This window comes from Pagrus major, chromosome 11 (genome assembly GCF_040436345.1).
Source record: "Pagrus major chromosome 11, Pma_NU_1.0".
Taxonomy (NCBI): Eukaryota; Metazoa; Chordata; class Actinopteri; order Spariformes; family Sparidae; genus Pagrus; species Pagrus major.
This window is the reverse complement of record NC_133225.1, coordinates 31,306,422-31,324,729: the sequence shown is the minus strand read 5'-3', so window position 1 is coordinate 31,324,729 and position 18,308 is coordinate 31,306,422. Positions and strand designations below refer to the sequence as shown.

The window sequence follows — 18,308 nt, the reverse complement described above, 5'->3', positions numbered from 1 at the left end:
TAAGCACACAAAATTGGAAATTAAACCCAAAGAGACGTAAAGTTGGACACAAAAATGTCAAGTTTCAACATATTCAACATTGTCTACATTTATTCTGGTAATTGGGTTGAAATACTTAAAGGCGATAGTGCAGTGGTTCCCAACGAAGGGGTCTGCACCCCCAGAGAGGGTCTGAAATAAACCTAAGGGATTGTGACAGGATTAACAAGAAAAGCATATTTCTGCTTTGCATGATATGTTTATTTTTTTAGACTTTTCTCTAATTGCTGCCATTTTGCTTGTAGATTGTTGGGTTATTTTACCTCCTAAGTCGGGCTGCAACTACGGTTTATTTGCATTATCAATGAATCCGCTGATATTATTCTGATTAACAGTTAAGGAGAGCCTGACCGATATTTGATTACTTAAAAAATTACGATATACTGTACGTATATCGGTAGATATACATACATTTTGAGGAGTAAACCTGCAAATTTGGTTATCAAACACTTGAGACAAAGATATGCAACAGAGGAAGCATATTTTGCAGTTTAACAATAAACTTTATTGGCTAAAATTAAATCCATGCACTGAAACAGTAAACTTCACTGAACCCCAAGCATCTTTTTCTGCATCAGTATCTAAAAAAAAAACGCTTTGATATCAGTGCAACATATACGCCAATACTGATACATCTGTGATCAGTCGCTTTATCATTCAGCAGAAAATGTTAAAATATTGTGGAAAACACTCATCACAATTTCCCAGAACTCAAAGTGACGTCTTCAAAATGTCTAATGAAGAGTCCAAAACTCAAAGACTCTTCATTTACTGTTACGAATGACAAAGAAAAACAGCAAATCCTCATATTGGAGAAGCTGGAACCAGACAATGTTTCACATTATTACTTGAAAAATGATTATCAAGAGTTGGTGATTAATTTTCTTTCGATTAACTAATCAATTAATCAGTTATTTGTTGCAGCTCTACTTCTGAGGCCCCCAGAAGTAGTCCGAGTAGACGATGCTTCCTTTTAACAAGTCACAAACCAAACAGGGTGCAAACCACTGATTAAACGCCTCACTGCTAATGAAGCGAGTTTGTAAAACTCATATGAATCAAAGCAGGGCTGTGCAATATACCAATATTTAAATGTTATCAGGATTTGAGACTATACGTCGTCGCTTCGATTTTTGATATCATTATATCAAGATTTGACATAAGTGTTGTCTTGTCCTGGTTTTAAAGGCTGTATTATAGTAAAGTGAGGTCATGTTCTGAACTTACAAGACTGTTCAACTTGTTCCAATACTTGTCTTCACCCACTGAGTCATTATATCCACATTACTGACGATTACTGATCACAAGCATTTTGTGAATGTACTAACAGTCATCCCTACAATATTGTAGCAATATCGAAGGCATTTGGTCAAAAGTATCTTGATGTTTGATTTTGTCTCCCTTAAGGCTCCTTAAAATTTCAAATGAAACCTTTTGAGGAGGAAAAATCAGTCTCTGGTTGAACTGGTCACCTGGTGACATTTGTAACCTGAAGAGGGGTCAAGTACACACAACTTCATTTCAGAGGGCAGAGAGGCTGGAACTGTTTTCTGCAAGACCAGAAATATCTCAGAAAACATATTGTAACAAGAGGCTGATGTGGGGAAACACCTCCGACATATTAAAGTCATCACTTCTGCCTACAATCTGGGTCAAAGAGACCAGTGTGTGTGTGTGTGTGTGTGTGTGTGTGTGTGTGTGTGCGTGTGTTTCAGCACCAGCAGCTGGACAGCTCCTCCTGCTTCATTACTGCTGAGCGCTAAAGTGAAACTCTTTTTACAACTCCAGTATCCTGGAGCTAAAATCGATCAGTGAGGTTGTTTTTAACCCTTCCCTCTCCGGGGGAAGCCGGATGAGTAAGCACGCTGCTCCTCATTCATACAGTAACTTCACAGCCCAGCTGGGAGCCTCACAGCGCAAACTAACTCACTGGAGCAGCTGCTCAAAGGTACCCGGGCTGTAGTGTGTGAGTGAGAGCGAGGCTCGGTGTGCTCCCTGTGTGATGTGATGATGGCTGAGAAGTGAAACTGTTCTCTAAGCACGAGGCTGGGTGCAGGTGCAGCACTCACCGGTCTCCACAGCCACTGTTTCCTCCCCGTGACCGACGTCGCTATGACAATGAAGTGGGATGCAGCCAGCATCACCCCGAACAGCACGACCAGCAGCGTCCGCACCGGCAGCAGCACGTAAGCCACGAGGGTGACCAGCATGAGCTGCCACACGCCTTGCTCAGGGGCACCAGCGCTCACCAGCTCCGACGTGCCGAGCGCCAGCGGGAACGGGCAGCAGAGCAGCGCAAAGGTGAAGCTGAAGAGCAGCGCCAGCTTCGCGATCTGCTGTAGCTGCGTCACCTGCAGGTACTTGACGTTGGTGACGATGAACAGCGACAGGAACACCACGCAGTGCACCGGGTAGGAGCCCTTGGACAAGGTGAGGCGCGGGCTGGACAGCAGCTCCACCAGGGACAGCGACGACGCGGCCACGATGAGCACCGCCAGCGCCTTGAGGGTGGCGGTCTGCTCCAGCTTCAGGTTGTAGTTCTGGAAGAGAGCCTCCAGTTCCTGGCTGTTGAACTCGTCCTCGCAGGCGATGGCGCCCAGCGGTGCACCGGCCGGGCAGTGACCCTTCCTCCGCCGGGTCTTAACTCTTTCGAATGGCGCCTCCTCCATGTTCCGGCCATTCATGAAGCGGGGATAGCGCGCGAGCCCCTCAACTTTTCGCTTTCCTCTCCTCCGTCGGGAATCGAACCGGCACCCTCTCCCAGTTCATGCGTCCTGGAGGCTGCGGGGCTCGGTGTCAGAGGGGAGAGGGTGGCAGAGGAGGCAGCAGCACCGTGCGCGCCCTCTCCACAGGTTGACGGTTGTTGGTGTGTCGTCAGGAAAGTAGCCCGACCAATGTGCAGCTCTCTCTCTCTCTCTCTCTCTCTCTCTCTCTGTGTGTGTGTGTGTGTGTGTGTGTGTGTGTGTGTGTGTGTGTGTGTGTGTGTGTGTGTGTTTGTGTGTGTCTCTGTCTCGTGGACCTCCTGCGGTGCCTCGGACTGGGTTACCGGTGTTCGTGCGCTCTGACAGGACTCATGATGGTACAGCTCAGTCACCAAAAACATCCTCTGACATTCATTTCTCTGGATTTACTTTCTCTTGCGCGCTCCTGAGACGCACACAAACAAACAAACGCGCGCGCGCACACACACACACACACACACACACACAGAGTAAATATAATATTCTAGTGTGTGCGTCCTTCTCCTGCCTTAATTTGCCGGAGTGACATGTCAGCTGGTTGGGTGAAGACAGCAGCAAAACAGCGCGGGTGATTTCCCCTCACAGTGTCTGCAGTCAGAGCTGATGTAGTTCCCAGCTAAAAATAGACCAGCTGCACCGGTGGATGGTCCAATATAGCAACAATTTGGTCTTTCCCGCATCTCTTCCCCTCGTATGTTTAATTGCAGAATCAAGCGCTCTTTTCACACAGAGAAATGAACGGGAACACATTCGTTGTAGACAGAAGGTAAAGCTATAAATAGCGCTCTTCTTCCCGAATTAAACGTGAAAATATAAGAATGATGACGCGCATCTTAAAATGTGATGCACCATTGTTGTGGTGGAGGGCATGTTTGCATAGTTTGTACATGCATGCGTGCATATTTTCTGCGTTTCTTTTGCATACTGATGTAGATTTTTTTACTTCAGGCTGAATTTGAAACATTCTGTCGCTGCAGAACAAACATTGACAGAATAAGTGGGAAATATCATTCAGTAACGCCAAAGAATGACACAAATGTGCAAGAAGAGTCATTTAGTAGAACTGAGTTCAAATATGCGAGAATGTGGGAAATATAAGGGAGGGGTGCTGCAAAATAGCAGCAGCTGCAGCAGCAAAAAATACAGTGTTAGAAAAGAGAAACATATGTTACATAAGAATTTAACGAGCAGATCTTCAGGGTGTCCAAAAATGTGAAGCTCCGATCCAAACTGAGGGAGGAAATTGGAAAGTGTTGATGTATATTTTACACATGAATGTCATATGTTTTCACCTCAAGTCAACAATCTGGTAGACACAGAACAAATAATAATGATAACATGTTTTATTTACTAGGGCTTTACATGTTAAAGGCAATAACAGAGACAGTAAAGGCAACATCAGTATGCAGTCATTATGAACAGAATAAAGGTCTACCTCAGTTAAAATATAATATTAAAGGGCTTATGAAAAAATAAACATCAGCAAAATAGAATAAATGGCAGCAGCAGAAGTCCCTTCAACATGCAGAAAATATCATTAATATGCCTCATAAAAATAATTACACGTACAATGACTTACATATCAAGAGGGAGAAATTAGATTTTGGTGTAAATATTTAGAAATACTCTCCAAGAATGCTTCATATTGTCATATTAAAGGGTAACTCCATCAGTTTTACACATTAAAGTGTGTTTACAGGTCTAGGAGTACTACTGAATATGTGAAAACAGTAGATTAAGGCCTTCTGTGGCTCCAGAAGAAGCTGAATGTAATCTGATAAACTGAAGACACCAGGTAAAAACAAATGAGCAGAAACAGAGGTAGTCATTTTTATTCCACTCATTCTTTTTCCTTTTCCAAACCTGGTGCCTACATTACCCACAATGCATCTTAGCCACTGCGTGACATCACTGGAGGAAATTCAATGTGTAAAACTTGCAAGGTTACGCTTTAGGAGCTGACATGAGAACCAGTCAAATACAATGGGAAGTTTGTATGTGCATGTATGTGCATACATATAGAGTGGTGTAGCAGTGATGTATTATAAGCTAACACGTAAGTTAGCCTCTTCTTGGTTCCCTCAACAAAAGCCAATGGGATGTGTCGAACACAAGTTTATGATACTTACACTTTTCGTTCATCAAGATAATCTTCACAGATAAAAAACACTATTGAGATTATTGAAACATAAATTAAACCTCTAGCAGTTAAAAGCTAATGTCAGGCTATAAACAGATGACATCACGGTCACATGACATAAACGTCACCACCACTAAGAGTCTTTCTACACAATTACTGTACAGGTTTCCTATAAACTGATCAATGTAGAAGTTGTAAAGTCAGAGTTAGAACAGTTTGTAACTAAAGTGGGCCTGTGAAGACGGACTAGTGAGTAGATGAGTCTCTGTGTTCACTGTGGTGACGTTTAATGTCCCCGACAACCTCTGTAGTCTCATTTACACACTTGTTAGCAACCGCCGTTTTTAACACAGCTTTATAATTCACATGTGGGCTATTTACTGATGTATTTTATGTCATAGAACAAAACGTGTGAATATCTTCAGCCTGTGTAACCACACACCTTATTTCAGGCATTTAACTGAAAACCCACTCAAAAACCTGTGGACTTTGAGACGCGGGAACTACATGTGCAAAAATGCAAACTGATTTCCGGGTTTTAGGACCTCAGACTACACCACTCTATACTTTATGTACATTTGCTTTATCATAACATTCCACTTAAAGCTTTAACGTGCAGAAAAGTGATAGTGTGACACGTTCATGTGCATCTTTTACTCTTCTCATCATCACTTTTATGATATATTAAGGCTACAGATGGAGGAAGAACACATATTGATGACAACATTCATTTGAATACAGTAGCACACAATGAGGTTTACAGGTTTCACCCACAGCTTGAATACGTTTTATAAACCACATGTGTGGCTTGTGTCCATGCTGGGATGTCATATGGGCCCAGGTTTGCTGTGTGGTAATCCCACTTTCATTATGTTATTAATGTTTTATTTTCAGGTCTGAAAAGTGAAGCTCACACAAAAATGCTCTTCCAACTTGCATTCTTTCTAATGGCCAGCAGGGGGCAACTCCACTGGTTTCAAAAATAAGTCTGACTGTATGTAAGCTTATGAGAAAATAACCGTACTTCTCACATGATTTATCACCTCAGTAAACAGTTTCCTGATGAGTTTGTAGTCTCAATCACTAGTGTCAAGTAGGGTTGTTGCATATAACTGGTTTTGACAATAACCATGATATTAAAAAAATTAAAAATTGATATCGTGTTAAAGGTGCACTCTGTAGTTTTTGGGGAAGGAATTTTAATCAGAAGAGAAAGATCTTTTTCTGCCTAAACAAACTTAATAAACAATCTCTTTGTTTTCATGACTGAATTTACTTTGTTTATATGTGGTGGACCCTGCCACCTTACTAGCTTCAAACAGTGTTCTGGGACTTTAATTTCCTCTGAGAACAGCTTGTTTATTCACTTATGGAAAGACAAATATTTCTGAGTTTGTATTAGTACATCATGAATATTGTAAATACTGTAGGAACATTCTCAGTTTGATTTTCTTCTCCAAAATGACAAAGTGCTCCTTTAATAATAGACATGTGATAATACTGTATAAATAATCCAGCATTTCTTTCTGTTCTTACAGTTGACTGTTTTGTGCAGCTGCTACTCATTGATTTACTTCTGCTGTCGAAACGTCAGGCATGTATGATTACATAGACTCTGTGTCCACCTCCCTACACTCGTATAACCAATGTTATTCATTTGACAAAACACTCAATAAAAAAGTTAAGATGAATTTGGCTGAGAGCATTTTTTTTTTTCCAAATCTCTATAGATATCGCGATGATGTCATCATCGTGAATTCTTTAGGCCATGATAATCGTCCAGTAAAAATCTGGTATGGTAACAGCTCTAGTTACAAGTTAGTGAGTTATTATCCCATTTAGAGTAAAGTAGGCGGGGGTAGGGTATGATTTAGCGCATGGCAACTTTGCGGCTGATATTTTCCTTGGTTTCTCAGTCAGATCCAATCAAGATATCCTCCCTAGGTCCACCCTCTCTTCCAAATATGGTCACTTTTAGCACCAATAAACCAAGATGGCACATCTGTAACACAAAACCTGAGACTTTAAAATGGTAGTCCACAAACCAATCCTTCTATATCTCCTAGGGAGATATAAATATAGACAAATACCTTAGCTCTTATTACATCAGAGTGTTTGTGTTGTGTATATTTTTATACTGCCAAGAAAAAAGACAGTTAACTCAATTACAAAACTACAGGAAGGAGGTTGAGGGCTCCAGGGCAGTTGATCGCATTGCCTGATTCGCCATCCAGAAATATCTCAAGTAAAGGACATGTGGATCTGTCAGCTCGAACTGAAAAATAGTCCAGGATTCACATGACAATAAATTCTTGTGTCAGCATGGTGGAGGCTTCTCCTCACAGCTTAACAGGCTCAAAATAACAGGCTTTTAAATTGTAAAGAAGCTCCTCTTTAATGCACAAACGTACCTTCAGAATATAAATGCAGGCTTCCTCTCTGTGGCCTGACCGATGACCTTGCTTTTTGTTGCACATGTGCGTCAGATCGCTAAGATCTCAATGGGCCGGCTCATCAATGAAGAAGTCATTCCTCCTGACAAAAAGTCTCTACATGCACACAGTCAATTACTAAACGGTCAATATCCACTATCGTCCCGCGTTCTTTAAATCAATATGCTGCAGAGTCGACATCACAACAGTGAAAGAAAGAAAGAAAGACAATCTGACCTCATCTGAGGAGAGAGTGATAAGACTTTGTCTGCTGGTTCAGAATGAAAGAGCTCTCACACTCTGGTGGTTAAGTCTGACAGTGAGTCTGAAGACTTAGAGCTCCAAATCTGTCTATAAATATCACTTACCTGTAAAAAAAATGTATATATACATATATTTCATAGTGTGAGTGTGAGAGAACGTTTATTAGCATTATTTGGAAAATGGCTAAGGTTTAAAGGATAAGTTCACCCAAAAATGAAATGCAGTGATTATCTTCTCACCCCCATGCTGATGGAAAGTCAACATTTCTGGAGCTTCAAAACAAAACAGCATTGTAGCATCCTCCTAAACAACTGAATGGGGACTAATGGGGACTTGTTTTAAATGTAAAAAAAAGCAGCTCATCTTGTGTAATCCAAGTCTCCTGAAGCCTTGAGATCCCAAAATAAGCATCAAACTGCTCGTCTAAAGTCATTCTTCCAAAATGTGAGTTGTGATGTCGTCTCTGCCCTGCTGTTATTACAGACATGTCTGAACAAACTGTGAGCCCTCCACTTGTCATGAACTCACACCTTCTGGGGCTCATAGGAAATGGTGTTTATTAGAGACCACTTGAAAACAGAAAGTACATAAGATGGGGTTTTTTTTTACAAAAAAAACTATAATCCTTTTCTAACCATATAAATAAGCCAATAAAACAATATGTAGATATGATTCCAAAATTAAAGAAAAACACACCCAATATTTCACGCACTTCACATATTTCACTAAGAAATATGATAACAACAAATCAGAAAACAAAATGAAAAAAAAAACGAAAAAATACTTGGCAACACAGCAATCTCAAAATGACTTTGCACTTTGACGACCAAGGGACTCCAATAAAGGATTCCACACCATTTTAAAATTCTCAAACCCTTCCCCTAGTTATGTAAGTCAGCCTCTCCAATACATTACATTATGCTTTCTGCTTCACCCTTACATGTATCAAAGTTATATCCAGTTTTCTTCAGTATAAAGCTGCCATCCTCCAGGCCTGCAGGAGGCCAACGTCAATTAAAGTTACCTGTTTTTAAACTTACAATAAAATAATTTGGATATAAACCTAAAACACACATTTTTGCTTGGTGAGGCACCTTCACACTGACAATGTCATACAGTCTGAAAAACTGTACTCTAGTATTATACTCAGTGAAACAAAAAGGCCCTTTCTTCTAAACATTGATACAAGTATCAGGGATGTCAGGGCACAAGCGGATGTATGTTTATTCATGATTTTATCATGGACTCTTGGAGGACTCAACCTTTGTGCTAAAAGGCATAAGAACAAACACAAAGACTTTCAGTGAAGCTGCTTTTCTGCAGGTTTGGATCAAAATGTATAGTCTCCACCTGACTTGAGGACAGAGTTGTCAATTGAGGCTTTTAAGCAACTCTTAAAAACACACCAACTATCCTTTATTTGCTTTAAAGGTGCATCTACTGTGTCAACACTGCCATTTATGTTGTCTTTGTTGTGTTCTTTCTCTAATTATTTGTTTCTTTTGAAATCTCCCCTCATTTATATAAAATAAACCTGTCCACTTGAACTGCTTTAAGTTGTTGTGGAACATAAAATGCAGCTGTAATTTCCATCTCATATCCCCACTGGCTCATTCAAAGTGTCTCATCTTTCCTGTTTAGCATCTTCTCAGTGAAGTGAAGTGATACACACACACACACACACACAGGCTCCATTACTCTCTCTCTTGAAGTAAGTGACAGCTGCAGATTTTTGGACCATCCCTCCCTCCAGGATGTCTGACAGTCCCCCGTTACCATGGTAACAGAGGCAGTAAGGCTAGCAGTTGTGACTGATACGCTGCTGAGGTGTTTCCCAATCTGACACCGTGGCTCGCTCTCTCTCTCTCTCCTCTCTCTGACTTTCTTTCAGGTGGTTTGAGATGATGAGTGCAGCTGATGTGTTTGTAGCTGTCTGTGGCGTGGTGACACAGCGCCCTGCCCTGCCGGCTCATTGTGCTCACTGACATTTCTCCAAATTGAGGTTCTGACATGAAGGACGGGGTGGTGCAGATGAAAGCTTCAGAGGTGACCGAAGCAACACACTCCCCTCCCACCAACCATGCAAAGACAACTGCCAGGATGTAGACATGTGGTTGTAGTGATCACAATGTGTGTGTGTGTGTGCATGTGTGCACGAGTAAATTTATAATAGACTTTGAAAATGTCAGACCAAGTCCAACACCACCTCAAACCAGGTGACCCCGAGATTGTAGCTTTGATTTTGTCAGGCGTTCCTGTAATCGGCCAGGTGAGTTCCTGTTCTTGTGGGGTTTGTTTTGTGTGTGTGTGTGTGTGTGTGTGTGTGTGTGTGTGTGTGTGTGTGTGTGTGTGTGATGGGAGCCAATTGGCTGGGATACACAGAGACAGATAAATGAGAACTTAGCAGACAGGGATCTTCAGCACATTCACAAATAGGAGCTCTCACCGGAGCTGAGGAGGAAGCTGTTGCTGCTGCTGCTGCTGCTGCTGCAGTGTTGTTTGCATTCATGAATAAACCTACTTGCTGCCATTCATACAAACACAATTAGCTCCATGCTTTTCCTGTGGAGAACAGGAATAGATGAATGCAGAAACCAGCTCTCATGCATGCATAAACAAGATATTTATACAGCCAATAAAAGACCTTGTGAACCGTGTTTTCCGCAGTATCACTCTGCGGCGATAAACAAGTTTATTCTTTCATCTTTACATGATGCTAACATGTATAAAAATGATAAAACGTGAGGTCAAAAGATAAACCAAGAGAAAAAAATGTAGTTAATCCATTAAATCTGTCTTTGTACGCCTCTATAATGTTGCTTTAAAGCGCTTGACAGCCAGCAGATTGCACGTATGCGTCCATATGCACAAGAGGGGTAAATGAAAAAGATGAGAGAGATGCAAAAATACAGTGTTCAGCAGTAGACTGTGTGTTAATGTGTCTTTTTGTGTGTATGTGTGTGTGTGTGTGTGTGTGTGGCCTCTTGGGTTGCAGTGTGTGTGTGGGAGTGCTATTGAGAGATATTTTTAATTCTGTGTGTCAGCTCCTCTCATCTCCCTCAGCAAGAGATGTTGGAGGGAAGCTGAAAAACATTTCCAGTGCAACTATCATTTAAATACACACTCACACACACACACACACACACACAGAAGTCTGCTTGCATGCACACGCACGCATGGGTACAAACGCGTACAGTTTCAGAACTCTTTCATATGGCAACAGTTGCGTCTTTGAAAGTTAAAAAGAAAAAGCCTGCCAGATTGACTGTGTTTTTTATGAATTTCCCTTGGAGTGCTTGTGAGGGAATTTTACATGAACACGATTAAAATATGAATGTGATCCTGAATGGATACAATTCCAGATGAATTTAAATGAATGACAAAATCTGCCTGCCAAGCCACAAAAAAACCCAACTTCAGTCTGATACTGATGAAAGATTAAACAGACTAACTGCTCCTCTACACTCTGACGAAGAAACCAACAGCTTCTGGTGTTTAGTTTCAAGGAAAAGGAGGCTTTTACTTCTCCACAGTGACTCAATAATACTTCACATATGGTGATGATGACAATAATAATTCCCTGTGGAGCAGCAATCGTCCTCCTAATGACTCTCTTCCATGTTCCTGCTTTTAGGAGTATATAAAGTCGCTGTGGACTGCAAAGTAGGATTAGGGTCATCCTGGTGGAATAAACGCAGGATTTCTCTCAAGTAAAAGGTAAATGGATTTTTGTTCACACTCTTATTCTCTGTGAAGCTTATGGAAAAGACACAATTGTCTCAACCACTTGCACACAGCGGGGTGTTTACTGAGGTGTATGCAGCCGATCTCAGCATGATCTGCAGTCTAAAATGTACAAACATCTTAACTCTACTTGTATGTATATCGATCAAATATGATGCTTTCGAGCCTCTCTTGATGCACCAGCACATTATTAGCATCATGGCCGTTGATCATTTTGGATGGATCCCAAAGGTGAGTCACGGGAAGATTAAAATGGTCCTCCACTGATAGAGGTGTAGTATCTGAGTGTGTCAACAACAACAGTGAAATCAGCTCTTGTTCTTTTCTTAGAGTTGTTTCTGTGGTTGCCATGGTAACACAATGAGTAGCAGTCATTATTATGGAATGTAAAATATGGACAGAGCTTCAAGTTCTGAAAAGTGAAGCGTTTAAGTGTCTTGAACCTGCAATATTTCTAACGACCAGTATGACTCTACTGGTTTCAAAAAGAAAGAAGTCTGATTGTATGTAAGCATATGAGAAAATGAGTGTACTTCTCACTTGATGTATTACCTCAGTAAACAGTTTATGGTCTCAATTGTTCATTTAGTAAATTCTGGTCCCATTTGGAGTCAAATAGACGATAATGCAGGGTATGCTTTAGGCTGGGGATACCTTGTAATCCAAGATCCAATCAGGATATCCTCTCCAGCTCAACCCTCTCATCCAAATATGGTCACTCCTGGCTCCAGAAAAAAAACAAGATGGTGACGGCCATCATGCCAATCTCAAGGCTTCAAAACGGTAGTCAAAAAACCAATGGGTGACGTGATGGTGGGTCACAGCAGAAACCTGAAAAAGTTTACCCATCATCACCTCTGATGGCTGCGGGGAATATTGAGCAGCAGGCGCAGCCTCTCTCTAAGCCACTGCTGAGGGAGTCATAGATGCCGATAAATCTACGTTAGAAACTATGAAGGCAATGGCAGTGATCACTCTCTGTATGAGAGAACCTTTAGGTGAGAGGTCTTTGTGGAAAGTTTGATGTAGAAAAAAACCTTGACCATGAGCAGAAGATGAGAATACAGTAACATGATTGTTTTTCTTTTGTAAAAGGCGTCAACAGTGGGGGCACCAGATCAGTCATATGGGTCATCTGCTCTACTTAAAGATTTATTTTTTCATTTCAGCAGGAGAAAGGTTTTTGGTAACCTGACTTGGCAGATGGTTTGTTTCATAGAACCATCTGGAAAGGTGCTGCTAGACTGTGTGGAAAAGGTCAAGCAGTTTCAAAAAGTATTTGGCAGGTGATTGGACGAACCATCAGTCTATTGCCATCTGTCATGAGCTCACTTCAACCAAGCAGATCAACAGCCAGTTGTTAAATATACTTTACTGAAGTCAGTTGGGAGAAGAGCAAAAACATGTTATTTCTTTAGAAAAGTCCTCAGTGTTGATCTTTGCTCTTCTTTCAATGAAGTAAACTGTACAGTTCCAATATAACTGATGCTACAGCAGCTATGCTAACCTCAGTCGCTTCTCTCGCTGGTATTCACACCTCAATTACGCAAAGAGCTTCCATTAATTCCTCATCAGACGTTGATTGGTCTGGACCACTGTCGTTCAGACATAGCTAGAAGCCTGGCAAGATGGATCCAGCTGCTTTGCAAGATATTCGTTCAGGTGAAAAGTGTCAGACTTTTAGCCCTTTTTATATACAATATGCTAATTTTAGGACCATACAGCAGGACAGTGATCCAACACAAACAGACATGGCACTAGGACAAGTTTGTCACATGACCTGAATCCAGTTGATCATGTGTCTTAATGCTGAACACCAGACTGGAAATAGAAGTAAAAGATGAGATGTTAGCTTTGCAGTTACAGAGAGCTTCATAAAATCGTAATCAGTCTGCTCCCGAAGAAACATTTCTCCACTCAAAATGTTTTTCATGTTTCTGTCTTTGACTGACAACTTCAAGATATCCTGTGACCTGGATGAGTGAGAGTCTTGTTGAGAGAATACATGTGTCAGTTTGATCTACAACACCTTCTGTAAATTGACATTGTTCTTTTTGACTGAAACCCAAAAAGAGTCTCAGAGAGATTAATAAAAAAGATCAGACTTTCAGCTCTCACAGTCCTGATGTCGACATGAGTGAAAGTATTTTCTCTTGTACTACCTGTTCTGCGAGTGCAGTTCAATAGTTTCATTATTCTCAGATGCAGGAGCCACAGGTAGCCAGTCTGATCAATGCAGGAGAGACAGAGAAACCCTCGCTGACCACGGTCTGGGGTCAACTTCACAATCTACCTGACACATCAAATATTCAGCAGCGGCTCGGTGACACTCTGAAAGCGCTCGGACTGGAGACACCGAGGAGGGAAAACCAGAGACATGATCACAAATCACCAGCAGCTGCGCGTGTGTGTGTTTCACACTTAACACTGGCACTTATCCCCAACATATTATAGCTCCACACATCAAATATTAAAGCAGCAGTGTGAATTATTGATCCCAATCAATGTTTGCAGATCAGAGCTCTCAGCTGGCAGAGGAGGAGCTAATGAGTGGGGGCTAAATGGACAGCTGAGCAGCACTATACTGCCCCAGATACACTGCTGCTGTACATTTAACCCTGTGATGATCATCAAGAAGGCTCACATCTTAAAAGTCAAAGAGCATCACGTTTACTTGATGCGTATCAGTCCACTGAGGATTTTGTGGTCTTCTAAAGACAAGAATTAATCAAATTATACTCATTCCCTACAATATGCCTCCTCTATTTTCCCTCAGAATGTGTCTTTTCATGGCGTGGTTATGTAAAGGTAAATATTGTGGTTATGAGAAAATAACTGTAGTTAAAATGGCTCTATGTAACAATTTGTACATATTTACTTGTATCAATCACTTTTTTAATTGGCCATATGTGAGGGGATTGTTACATGATGTGAAGGAGATGACCATCACCGCTCCCCCGTTCTCTGCCATTTTGTCCAAACATCGTCACTTCTGGCTCCAAAAAACCACGATGTCAAAGACCATAATGCAAATTTAAAGCTTCAAAATTGCAGTCTACAAACCAATGGCTCGGTCCACTATTTATTATATAGCTACATGTCCACAACTTTACTATCTATCTCACTGTTTCTTGCATTAGCACCAGATGTTGGCGCTGGGGGTCTAATACGAAAATAACACTAAGGGACACTGGCTGGGTAGAACAAATCCATTTGTGGGCCATTCTATGGAAACATCCATTTTTCTGTCCCTTGCCTTAAAATTACACCCAAGAAACACTTGAGACTTACATTTATTTCATATTTTGTAGTAAAAACAACAGGTTATTTGAACAATTACTGCCTCTTGGGTCATCAATTTGGCAATATTTGTTTTTAAATCTATTATTTAACATTCCGAGCACCACAGAACTACTCGTCCTCACAGTCATGTATAGAAGGAAAGTACCGTATTTTGAGTTCAAAACCATGTTTTTCTACCATTCAAAATGCATTAATGTATACATAACAGTCAAATATATGATAGAAATGACAAAAAATTTAAATTCCAAATAAATATTATAAAATATATAATGGAGTCGCGTCACTGGTGGTACCGTGTGACAAAAGTCTCTTATTTTGAAATAAAAATCACACTTATGACATCACTTTACTTCCTGGAGATCTGTGAAGAGAGGACATGGTTCAGTCCACTGTCTCCTTCCAGTTATAAGACTTCATATGAAGCTTTAGTAGACGTCACTGACATGATTTAGTGAGTTTTACATGTTTGACAGTGTGGTTTGATGCCCTGTATAGCAGCCATTTTGTCACTGGTGTTACTTTCCTTATAGGTAACACCAGGTAACAAAAGATAAAAAGTCATTGTTGAGTTATGGAATACTGTGGTCTAATTTTAAATGTTACAAAAGTTAGTCAATTTTCAGACCTTTCGACCATCCAAAAGTGGAAGTTTCTGTAGAATGACCCTTGCATGGTGTTTCAGGGTGTGTGGTTTGCCTCCATATCGGAACAACATCAGCCACCCACCAAATCTTTTGGACAAAACGATGTCGGGTCTGCAGCTCCTCTGTTCACACAATCTGAGCAAAACACTCACAAAGAATGCAGACAGTCAGCAGCTTCACCTCTCAGTCACTGTTTCATTTTTAAACCCAGCGTGGTGGAAGACAGAGCCAACACGACAAAAAAATGTGTCACTGCCCAAACACTGCACTGTATTCTTCTGTCTGTTTATCCTGAGCACTCACACACACACTCACACACACACACGCTGACACACTCACAGGTAGAGCAGCTGTGAGCCCCACATCTGATTATGTTATTGACACTGGGCAGGAAACACAAGTGGAAGCGTGCCTCATCTGAGTGTAAAATACACAGAGGACGAGGCTGCTCCATCACATTAAATGACATAACTAGTTTATATCACTGCTGCCTTACTGCGTGCAGGGAGCAGAGCTGACACATTAGCACCATGCAGCCTCGCGATCCATAAATCGCTTTGTTTATGTACTAGAATTGTGAATGCAGCGTGCTGGTTCGCCAGCCTTAGTTGTGTCTGAGCATCTCCAAACCCCCAGGGTCTGTGCTACAACTGATGATTGGCATTTACATAATGAGCTAAATGTTAGCTGCTGCCTTAAACTGCTAGTTCTCAGCTGTAGGGGGCAAGTTGACCTCTGCAGTAACAAACAGGAAGGCTCAACGAGATGCATTTTTACCAAGAAATTGGATTTACAGATCCTCCTTTTTAAAGGATGCTGATGTTCCATATTTTTTATTGTGAAAAAATCTCATGAACTGATCCTTGTACTCAGAGCCTGATATAACTTCTTCCTCTATAGAGCTCCATTGTTGCCCAAAAACTAGTAAAGACACATTAATGAAGTGGCAGGTGACATGTTCCTTTATTACCATGAACACACACACTGTAGTTTATTTTGACACACTCCCACACACACTGTCCTGCTGCCAATATGCACTAGAGAACCAAATGTGCACTAATATGCTGCTGAAAATAGTCCTCAACAAATACACTATATCTTCCACTTTGTTAAAAACTACAGCGACCACTGTTTTAGGAAATCATTACGTTTATAAAAAAAAAGTGAATGATATGCCCGTGACCTGGTTTTATAGATTAAGGTCTTCAGCAGGATCCAATGGGCTGAGAGCCACACATGCCCAGAAATATTAGAACAGGATGTCAAAACCCAATTTGTCACTGCTCTATAACTTCTGCATTTGTAACATGTAAACTCCTCCTCAGTATTACACTGTGATGTGTTTGAAAGCTCTGGAAAAAGATAGTTACTGGACCAACAGTTTTTTTTTTCTTTTCGTAAGTCTTCCTCAGCTGCTTTAAGGAGCAGCTGGACATAAACTTTGGCTGTGTTCAGACCTGGTATTAACATCCATCCTGAGTGACCACCAGTGATCGGATCTCACTTCACCGCTCTATAAACAAATATATATTTACACTGCTAGAACCAATGGACACAGAAAAGAAAGAACTTCATGTAGAGCATTTGCAGAATTTACAAGAAGGCCCAAATGATTAAGAGTTTGTCAGAGACAGCGTTTCACAAAGTCTTTAAGTTTCTCCTCACACAAAATTTTTTAAAACTACGCGATTTGTTTAGGGAGTCTGGTGATATTGTGGTTACTAGCACAATGGTTGGATCAGTTGAAACAGACGGTGTGTTCACAAACATCTGCTGCTAACATTGGCAGGTTAAGAAAACCCAAACATGTCATTTACATTACAATGAAGCACATGGAAATCAGACTGTGTGAAATCCATTCTGCCTGTTGTTGTGACTTCTTCTTCTTCTTCGTCAGTTAAGGAAGACGGTGATGCCAGGGTCATGTCTGATCTGTTGTTCATAGTTAGATCAGAGATCAGTCTCATATTTAAACGCTAAATATGAAGCTACAGCCAGCATCTGGTTAGCTTAGTTTAGCTAAGCATAAAGAATAGAAACAGGGGGAAAAAGCTAGCCTGACTCTGTTCAAAAGGAACAAAATCTTCCTACCAGCACCTCTAAAATATTTCCTTTGTTTAATCTGCACAGAAACCAAAGTGTAAAAATGACAGTTTTCAGTTTTATGGGGGGTTATGGTGCTGGACTTTTTCTTGGTTGCCAAGCAACCAGCAGAGGTGAAGTAACTGGACACAACAAAGAAATAGTCCAACACAAAACCAAATCATCGTGTTTACATTTTGTTTTCTTGTTCAGATCAAACAAACAAGATATAAGTAAAGATGTAAGTATCTGTAGGCTCCAGTATGTGTTTGCATGTAAATCACAGGTTCAGGTTTCCCCTAAATATCAACTCCTTGTCTTAAAAACAACACATTTGCAGATTAAAATAAGTCACTTGTCCTTAATGGTTTGTGATTTGAAAAAACAGCATCATGTGCATCTCCATTTCTTTGCTCCTCCCAACAAAACATTTCCCTTCAAAGCTTCTTCCCCCTCTTCTTCCTCTCCATCACAATCTGTCTTCTCTACACACAGACAGCTTGCCTGACCGCCTGGAATACACATTCGGATCTGCTTGTCACTTTACATCTCCCTCGTCTTTCCTCCTCTTCTCTCTTCCTCTATCTGTCTCGCCCTCATCCTCATAATCTCTCTATCTGTCCATCTCGTCCCCCTCCTTGATGCGAGCACGCTGGTCAATAGAGATGTCCTGCTTTTAATTCTTCTGCCGGGGAACCGAGGGAGGACAGGGAGCGTGAGGAGGGGGGGCTCTGAATCTAAAGAGTGGGGGCTCTAAATGTAAACAGTGGCACGCAGAGCAGCTTAAGAGGGCTATAAATAGAGAGATAGAGCAAGAGAGGGAGCAAGCAAGAGAGAGAGAGCGAGAAAGCTTTGCTTACGGAATAAAAATTGCTCCCGACAGTCAGGGATTAGTGCTTCCCTGGAGGATTTTCACTCC

General features: G+C 41.2%; 1 protein-coding gene across 1 annotated transcript in view; it reads right to left on the bottom strand.

The window, feature by feature from the left end:
• The window catches only part of LOC141004311 (adenylate cyclase type 1-like), a 50,661-nt gene extending 47,938 nt beyond the window's left edge, over positions 1 to 2,723 (bottom strand). Inside the window, exon 1 of the mRNA XM_073475742.1 lies at positions 2,109 to 2,723. Coding sequence (XP_073331843.1) covers positions 2,109 to 2,723 — 615 coding nt within the window. The remainder of the gene's footprint in view (positions 1 to 2,108) is intronic.
• Between the last annotated feature and the right edge of the window lie 15,585 nt (positions 2,724 to 18,308).